At 36.0% G+C, this 10422-nt stretch overlaps 1 protein-coding gene across 1 annotated transcript; it reads left to right on the top strand.

Moving 5' to 3' along the window:
* Positions 1-2277: 2277 nt before the first annotated feature.
* Positions 2278-3170, top strand: LOC106475129 (dachshund homolog 1-like). The gene has a single exon (XM_013935827.2). The coding sequence runs from the start codon at positions 2340-2342 to the stop codon at positions 3168-3170; it is 831 nt and encodes a 276-aa protein (XP_013791281.1). The 5' UTR covers positions 2278-2339.
* Positions 3171-10422: the final 7252 nt, after the last annotated feature.

The raw sequence follows: 10422 nt of genomic DNA, 5'->3' as shown, positions 1-10422 counted from the left end.
TTTCATCATACTTAAGTATTTTTACAATCACAACATAATTGAGTAATTTACAATCACAACATAATTGAGTAATTTACAGTCACATCATAACTAAGTATCTTTATAGTAACATCATAACTGAGTATATTTACATTCACACCGTACCTGAGTGTTTTTACAGTTTCATCATACTTAAGTATTTTTACAGTTACACTATAACTGAGCATTTTTACAGTTACAACATAACTGAGCATTTTTACAGTTACAACATAACTGAGCATTTTTACAAGCATACCATACCTGAGTATCTTTACAGTCACACCATATCTGAGTAATTTTACAGTTACACTATATCTGAGTATTTTTACAGTCACAACATACCTAAGTATCTTTACAGTCACACCATATCTGAGTAATTTTACAGTTTAGATATTTTATTACATATTATATTTAGATATCGTACCAATTTGTCCTCTGTCTGTCTGTCTTTTCGTCCACCTACTCGCCTGACTCTGCTGTCTGTCTGTCTTATAACTCTTAGAATATCTTACAAAACTGTTCACTGATTTTTCCCATCAGTTGTAACGTATCTTTTACAAAGTGTTTTTTTTTCTGTCTTTATATATGGGAAAACTCTCGAAATTAATGACGACAGCAAGAGAGAAAAAAAAGGGGTAAAAACCAATTATTTAATTCTATACGAAGATACATCAATTATAGATGAAACTAAATTCTTTAAACGTATTTGCTAAAAGCTTTTACACACAACCTGATAAGAAACAAAAAGTAATTATATTCAGTATTGTATAAAAGAAAAATTAATTTCTTGCATGTAACTTGATTTGTAATTACCGTTGTTAATATAAAGAGAGAACACTTTGCGTATATATATATATATATATTATACGTTTAATTCCAACATTTTTGTTTTTATAACCTAGCTTACAAATTAAATTTTCAGCCGGTGAGTAGCCTATTTGTAATATGGCGTGTAGTCGCTGCTCTTTAAATACGTTCATAAATGATATCAAGACTAAACGTTTGAAACTAGATCTTTCTGACAGTGAAATAGAGATTTGTAATTAACTGAAATAAAATTAAGTAAACAAAGTTTTAACGTGGCTTCGTTCCAAATGTAAAACAGCTGACAATATCAAGATATTCGTCTCTCTCTCGAGTGTTTTATAAACAGATTTTTTAAATATGTCTGTATAAAAAGTGTTTATATATAAGTTTAAGAAGTTTTTATTCGTTTTTTTTTCTCTTTTATCTCTCCCATGCTTTATAAACCAGTTTTACAATTAAAGATAGAAATCAATGATTAAGCGGGGGTTAAAGATGAACATCTTTGATTAAGCAGGGGATAATACTAAATATAAATTAAGTACTTGATATATGCTGATGCTAGGTTAATTTGACTTTATCGTCGTAAGAGTCCATTTTCGTCTGCTGACGCTGTGTTAACCTGGCATCACCAACATAACATTTTACGGTCTATGTGATGATGCGATGTTAACCTGGCATCACCAACATAACACTTTACGGTCTATGTGATGATGCTACGTTAACCTGGCATCACCAAGATAACACTGTACGCTCTATGTGATGATGCTAGGTTAACCTGGCATCACCAACATAACACTTTACGGTCTATGTGATGATGCTACGTTAACCTGGTATCACCAAGATAACACTGTACGCTCTATGTGATGATGCTAGATTAACCTTTACACTTCAATTTTGTCTATAAAGTAATTTAGTTCCTATTGTAATTGTGTTTGTTTTAACCTACACTTTTAGTACTTCAGCTTATATGCATAACCGCTTTGTTAATATCTAAAAGAAAGAATCCCCTTACCTTGGATGTATATATTTTTAATTCAGACAACTTTAAGTAGACGCATATTTTTCTAATTGTTTCAGTGTAAAAAAAAAAAGAGTCTCGGTATAATTTGATTATAATTTTGTGATCAAAATACTTATTCTTAACATTTGCACTGGTGCTAAGTGCCGAGTTCTGTGCTTGGTTCAGTTAAAGAATAAAGAGCAGACTTTTAACAACATATAAAGTTGTATGCCATAAGTGAAAGCATTGCTGATAATCGAAGCCCCTTTGCTAGATGAGAAATCTCCGCAGGCTGTCATTCGCTGGCGAACTTCACGGCTATGACGTATTTTTGTAGCCTATTGTGTGAGTGGTAGTTACACCGACCCGCTGACTACTGAGGCCGCTCGGCTCGGCTTGCAATCTTCACGAGGTGTACAACGTACCTCGTGTGCGCAGATAACAATAAAACCTATGATAAATTGTTGGTAGGTTTCTGTCGTCCTCAAAAGAAAGCGTGTGAAATAGAACACAGATGGAAGCGAGTGTTTTAGACAGAGGATCCGCTCCACACATGTTGACCACCAAGAGCACCAGGAGTCCTACTGAAGAGCTCTTGGATGTTCTCAGCAGAAAAAATGGTCATCTTGGACTATCGGGAAGTGACGTACAGGGAACAGGAAATCGATCAAATTGTCTCAATTCAGGACAAACGTCAACTTCACCCTCATTAGAGTCCTCCAACCAAAGGACCTTGGCATCCACCTCCGATGACCATCACGGGCAATCGGGTTCAGGAAGTTTAACTGATACACCGCTAAGCCTAAAAACATCTCAGGCACCCTTGTCTCCCACCCGACCAGGCACCAGCTCCTCCAGCAGGGTTGACACAGCCCCCATGCTGCCAAGACACACGAGCAAACTTGGCCTAGAAACCTTGCATATACCGTGCACTACCCAGCTAGTTTCTCGAGGTTGTTCCCCGCCCGCGCTTATGGCTTACGGCGGCAGCAACTTGGATCGCGCGATACACACAAGTTCTCCACCGGGAATCCCTGCGGACGCGGCCAACGAGTGTCGTCTGATCGATTACCGCGGTGCCAAAGTGGCCGCATTCCGAGCAAATAACGAATACTTGCTGTGTCTACCACAGGCTTTTGAAGTGTTCCTGAAACACCTGGTCGGAGGACTACACACAGTGTACACCAAACTGAAGCGGCTGGACATCACCCCCATCGTATGTAACGTGGAGCAGGTCAGGATCTTGCGGGGTCTAGGAGCCATTCAGCCCGGCGTGAACCGCTGTAAGCTGCTGTCTTGTAAAAACTTCGACAGTCTGTACAAGGACTGTATCACCGCCAGGTAATCACTCCCATCGATTCGTTGTAACGTGTTGCTCTAGTAGCTATATATTCCTAGCTGTTGAATACTTTCTTATTACAACATTTCTGTTCTAACTCCAAAATTAAATCAACGCAGAACATTAGAGTATTTTATAAAGCTTAATCTAATTTAAGAATAAACTACGTAATAGAGAACAATACTTCAGATTAACAATAATCGTTGTTTAAAATTAATTTTCTTGTCTTTTGGATTTTTTAACATTAGAAAAACTTGTTCAAACGCTGCGTAAAGGAGGTTGATCGAAAAATGGAAAGAAATAACTTTTTTTATTTCAACTTTTAAAAATCATAGACAGACCCTTAGGTTCTACTGCAAGGCTTCTGTAAAGTATTATCTTTTGTTAGGCGTTGCTCAGGATAAAGTTACGGTTTCATAGTACCAGCTAACAGGATGAGAGTAATTAGGTGATAGTAGTATATAGTTACGGTTTCATAGTACCAGCTAACAGGATGAGAGTGATTAGGTGTTGGTAGGATAAAGTTACGGTTTCATAGTACCAGCTAACAGGATGAGAGTGATTAGGTGATGGTAGTATATAGTTACGGTTTCATAGTACCAGTTAACAGGATGGTAGTAATTAGGTGTTGGTAGGATAAAGTTACGGTTTCATAGTACCAGCTAACAGGATGAGGGTGATTAGGTGTTGGTAGGATAAAGTTACGGTTTCATAATACCAGCTAACAGGATGGGAGTAATCAGGTGTTGGTAGGATAAAGATACGATTTTCTAGCCCCAGCTGGAGGAAGAGAGTTTTTAGGTGTTGGTAGGATAAAGTTACGGTTTCATAGTACCAGCTAACAGGATGAGAGTGATTAGGTGTTGGTAGGATAAAGTTACGATTTCATAGTACCAGCTAACAGGATGGGAGTAATTAGGTGTTGGTAGGATAAAGTTACGATTTCATAGTACCAGCTAACAGGATGGGAGGAATTAGGTGTTGGTAGGATAAGTTACGGTTTCATAGTACCAGCTAACAGAATGAGAGTAATTAGGTGTTGGTAGGATAAAGATACGGTTTCATAGTACCAGCTAACAGGATGAGAGTAATTAGGTGTTGGTAGGATAAAGTTACGATTTCATAGTACCAACTAACAGGATGAGAGTAACCAGGTGTTGGTAGGATAAAGTTACGGTTTCATAGTACCAGCTAACAGGATGGGAGTAATTAGGTGTTGGTAGGATAAAGATACGGTTTCATAGTACCAGCTAACAGGATGAGAGTAATTAGGTGTTGGTAGGATAAAGTTACGGTTTCATAGTACCAGCTAACAGGATGAGAGTGATTAGGTGTTGGTAGGATAAAGTTACGGTTTCCATAGTACCAACTAACAGGATGGGAGTAATCAGGTGTTGGTAGGATAAAGTTACGGTTTCATAGTACCAACTAACAGGATGGGAGTAATCAGGTGTTGGTAGGATAAAGTTACGGTTTCATAGTACCAACTAACAGGATGGGAGTAATCAGGTGTTGGTAGGATAAAGTTACGGTTTCATAGTACCAACTAACAGGATGGGAGTAATCAGGTGTTGGTAGGATAAAGTTACTGTTTCATAATACCAGCTAACAGGATGGGAGTAATTAGTTGTTGGTAGGATAAAGATACGGTTTTCTAGCCCCATCTGGAGGAAGAGAGTTTTTAGGTGTTGGTAGGATAAAGTTATGATTCCCAAGTTTAGTAGGCTAAATCTACGTTTTTTCATGTTCCAGCTGGCATTAAAACACGAAACAGTTAATATTGTTTTTAGGATATGCAACGTGCATACCTTTTGAACTAAACTGTTTACAGCGTTAATTTGACACATTACTGGAGTATAACCCTAATCTAACAATGAAACTGGTATTATGTGTGCATCTACTCCTTATTACATATCACACACAAAAAAATCTCAAATGTTAATGTAGTGTTTGGCATAAAAAACATTAAGTTTTTTACAGATAAAAGAAACACGATGTGTTCAATCGAAAGCAAACTAACGTCAATATTTTTATATTCAAATAGCTTTCTTAACTTCCCTTGTGGCTCAACGGTAATCGTGAGAGACTTATAACGCTATAATTTGGGATCGGATCCCCGCGACGGACATATCGCAGAAGGTCCAGCTTTTTTTTTTAAAACAAACCACTTCTAAATAAAACTGTTTGAGAAAAACAATAGCACCTTAAATCTCTTTTAAAGTTTCTGGAACAAAACGCCCTGTATTGATTATCACATTCCCGTATAATTTACTTTATTTATTAGTTTGTATTCTGGAAAATTAGAATCTACTACTTGTTATGTAACCTTGTGAACGTGTAACGACAAATCAAGTTTCTTCTCAGACAGTATTCAAGAATAGGTTTCTCTTTCATTTGAATGTTTTTTATTTTAGCGCCCTCTATAGAGGTTTTTAGATGTTAAATGACGTACTTTGAGTTTTATGCTTATAATAAATATCATCCAGGTTTATTAGCATGTCCAGTATACATTTATATGTATATATATAATGATTGATGGTGACAATAACGTTTCTAATAACTACTAACTAAGTAGGTATGTTTATAGACGTTGCAGCTTTTATAACATTTACAGTTCGAAATTAACATAGCAACTGATGAGGGAAGTTCTTTTTCATGACTTACATATTTATAGCGCCCTCTGGTAGAAATTATATAAATTGAAATGACTTCTGATCGATCATTAATAAAAAATATATATATACGATTTTTATTTTATTTATATATATTTTATATATAAAAGTATATATGTACGCGTAATGGAACGGATTTCGCTAGGACTACTGTTACTTAATTACGATTAATATCCTATAAATAATATCCTGTAAATGTTACAAGAAGATTGACCTCTTGAGCTCTTTCCCTTGTGATGTGTCATAGATTATAGAAGTTGATTTCATTATTATGATGATGAAGGCTGGCATTGCACGGCTATTTCTATATATATATATATATATATATATACTGGATAAACATATTGGATTTCAACGGAATTCACATGTATATCAAAATTTTTTTGCTTATTCATACGTTGTAAATTAAACTCGTTCAGTTACGGTTGTGATTTCGATAAACAAGTTGAGGATCAAAATTTACCGCCTAACCGTCAGTGCCCTCTAGTTGAAACCCACTGAACTCAGTCAGACGTGCTTATTGTTTGCAAACCCGATTTAATAAACAAAAGCTTTATATTTCATAGGGCGAGCCAAGGTCTAGTGATTAACGCGGTAAGCTATGGATCGGAAGGTCCAAATTTCGTGCCGCGATACGCCGTTGAAAACACTTTCAGCTGGCTAATCGTACTGGTCGATACTAAGCAAATATATATGATTTAGTTACAAAATGATTCAAAGGCAAGATCTTTTTTTTCGTTAATCTTCTTCCAAAGGAAAAAAACAACAACAAAAAACGTTTGTTTATTGCTAAGCGCAAAAGTAAACAATGAGCTATCGGTGCTGTGCTCACCACGGGTATCGAAGCCCGGTTTTAAACGTTATAAGCCGCCAGATTTACCGCTCAGTTACTGGAGGAAATTTACTTCGGAATAAACAGCCTGTATAAGTTTGTGTGTGTGTGTGTTTATTCATTTCAAAATTTCGCGAAAAGTCAGAAAAGGGCTACCTACGCACAGCCGTCCCTAATTTTGAGCAAGTTGACTAGAGAGAAGGCAGTTATTCAAGGGGCACCCACCGCATACTATTGTCTGATTAAATAATGAGATTTGAACGTCTTTTTTTTTTTACAGCGGACCCACAGTTTCGAAGTGCGGAGCACATATATATATATATATATATATATTTACAGCAACGGGTCTCGAACTGTAAATTCACTTCCGGGTACGGCTACAGCTAGGCCATACTTGTCCCGAATAACAATACAAAACACATAGAAATCTGTTTGGCGGCAAAGTCTTTATATATATATATATATATTTACAGCAACGGGTCTCGAACTGTAAATTCACTTCCGGGTACGGCCACAGCTAAGCCATACTTGGCCCGAATAACAATACAAAACACACAGAAATCTGTTTGGCGGCAAAGTCTTTATATATATATTATTGAAAAGCTAAGTATTCAACAACTCTGAATATTTCCACCCCTCCATTTATCATCAGAAGACTAAGTTAATAAGTTGGGAATGTTTATTAGAGTTGCACCAGAGTAAAAGAGATAGATTCCTAGAGTTGCACCAGAGTAAAAAAGATAGATTCCTAGAGTTGCACCAGAGTAAAAGAGATAGATTCCTAGAGTTGCACCAGAGTAAAAGAGATAGATTCCTAGAGTTGCACCAGAGTAAAAGAGATAGATTCCTAGAGTTGCACCAGAGTAAAAGAGATAGATTCCTAGTTTCCAAAAGTCATACGTTTTACATATCTTCGAAGAACAATTAAAAACAAATTTATACGTGACAGTTATAGACTCCTGGCAGTTTTGTTGTATACATATACATTTTTAACGTGACAGTTATAGACTCCTGGCAGTTTTGTTGTATACATATACATAACGTCAAAAGGGAAAGATAAGACGAGACACGAGTCCTCCTTAAATGATTTTTAGTTTCAAACAGCTGGGACAAAATCAACATATATAAGAGGCGGGAAATCAAACTAGGACACAAATTACAATGTTAGAATGATGAAAGAGAGTGTCTACACAGACAGGGCCCATACAATAATCTGTGAAAATATCAAAATAAATAGCCACAATGTCTCATATTCAAAGCTACTATAGCAATAGTAATGATGCGGCCAGAAGTTATCTTTATTTCAAAATTCTTTGTCATAACAGTAATACTTTGGCCAGAAGTTATTCTTATTCCAATATACATATTTATATATCTGCGTGTGTGTGTGTGTGTGTGTGTGTGTGTAAGAGAGACTCTGTGCAGGTGCCTCGTCAACGTTCAAAGTATGAAATGTAAAACAAGTATACGAATATTAATATTTTATATTATCAAATTCTACCATTACCAGTATTGAAGTGTTTGCTGACAGCGTCTTTACGCTGGACTTATATAACGTTGAAGAAACCACAAACTTATGTGCCACCCTTGTTCTGCAGGCATGCTACAGATAGTGAGTTATAAACTTATTTTTCAAGTAACTGACAGACCATACATCGCCGAGTATTGTCAACCAGTCAACAATGAACATGATTCTTGTGAAGTTGGACTGAGTGTCATAACAGTCTTAATCTCTGTACTTATCACGTTCCGTATTGTAACTCTTGTGTTACTGGGCAACTAGGTTAACTGGTAGGTAAAACACGTATATGAATTATTCTTACCGTTAGATCGTGAACGAACAGATGATGCCTTGAAAATCACGATGATGAAAGTCTGTAATAGTAATAATACAGTAAGAAATTATCTTCATCTGAAGATGCTTTTCTGTATTTCCAAACGCTTCTAAGCATCTGTACATCTTGATGCATCTCACATAATTAATTTACAATCTATATAACACCCCTAGTGGCGACATTTTTAGTTCAGTTCTAACATCGCGTTTGTTTGGAGTTTCGCGCAAAGCTACACGAGGGCTATCTGCGCTAGCCGTCGCTAACTTAGCAGTTAAAGGCAGCTAGTCATTACCACCCACCGCCAACTCTTGGACTACTCTTTTACCAACGAACAGTGGAATTGACCATAACATTATAATACCCCCACGGCTGAAAGGGGGAGAATACTTGGCGGGACGAGGATTCGAACCCGCGATCTGCAGATTGCGAGTCGAGCACCCTAACCACCAGGCCATGCCAGGCCGTAACATCGTGATTTGTAATTAGAAACAGCAAACATGCTTTGTCAGAGATGGTTTAAAATATCTCAATCTCAAAGTCTATACATTTGTATAAGTTAAATATAAGTTCATATCTTCTTCTTGGATTACCTCCGGTAAGCTTGATCCCGGTGATGCGTTTTATAAATAACTTTGGATATTGTTTAACAGTCATGTATCGCAATACTGTTGCGAAACTGATAGTAAATATTAAACACTGGGATAATTCGAGTGTTATCTTGTTTTTTCGTTAAGATTTGAGTCAGCTCAAAAGCGTCCTCGTGTTTATAGTCTTTTGTCACTGGACGAAACGATGAAAAAAAGAAAATCTGAATATACTATAACATTTCTGGTAGCTTAACTTGAATCATATGTAAATCGTAGATTTTTTATCTCTGCTGCGTCAATAATATAATACAACTATAGATCTTAATTCAACAAAATGATGGGACATTGTTTTATTTGATTCAACATAATACGGGTACATTGAATCAGTAAGACGACAGAACAAAGTCTTTAGAGTGAATACAATGATGAAATATTGTATTGATTGACAAGTTACTGAAACAATCTTTGTTGAATCAATAAGACGAAAGAACGACGTCTTTTGATTATTAAATAAATGGAATAAGGTTTTGTTTGAGTTAATACAATGCTGGAACAATGTTATGATTGTTCCAGCATTGTATTAACTCTGTAGGTATGTATATAGCATACAAGCTCATTGCTCTATTATATTACCTATAAAGGCTGTGCTTCAAATCACCTCAAATCGATTTTTTTCTTATCATTGAATTAAATGTCAGGAGCTGTATTGTTTGAGTGTCCTCCAGCCTCTATCTATCTTTTAAAACGCATAATCGGCAGTCATCCAGTGAAACGGGGTTTTGTTTCATGAAATGTTAATGTTATTTATTCTTTGTGGTTCAGTAATATTTCTAATTAATAGTTAGTGTGTTATGCTATCATTGACCTTATCTTCTTTAACATTGTTACAATATACAATTGTATCAATAGGAACTATTCCAGTAACTTAATTGTTGACTCAAAAAATATGGTTCCAACATCTGAAAGAAGTTATTAAAGTATGATACTGCCGAAAACAAAACATCGTCGAGCATTATCGACTTACTGACTCAAACATAACGCCTTTTCACTTCTCTATAAACGAATTATGCTATATACATACCTACAGGCTTTTCACTTCTCTATAAACGTAATTATGCTATATACATACCTACAGGCTTTTCACTTCTCTATAAACGTAATTATGCTAAATACATACCTACAGCCTTTTCACTTCTCTCTATAAACGTAATTATGCTATATACACACCTACAGGCTTTTCACTTATCTCTATAAACGTAATTATGCTATATACATACCTACAGGCTTTTCACTTCTCTATAAACGTAATTATGCTATATACATACCTACAGG

This window comes from Limulus polyphemus, unplaced genomic scaffold, assembly GCF_000517525.1.
Source record: "Limulus polyphemus unplaced genomic scaffold, Limulus_polyphemus-2.1.2 Scaffold8124, whole genome shotgun sequence".
NCBI classification, from domain to species: Eukaryota; Metazoa; Arthropoda; class Merostomata; order Xiphosura; family Limulidae; genus Limulus; species Limulus polyphemus.
The sequence above is the reverse complement of the archived record's forward strand: the minus strand, read 5'-3'. Positions and strand labels throughout refer to the sequence as shown.

Bases quoted from the DNA above. Each gene is read 5' to 3' on its own strand.
- LOC106475129 (XM_013935827.2), top strand. From the start codon at position 2,340: ATGGAAGCGAGTGTTTTAGACAGAGGATCCGCTCCACACATGTTGACC.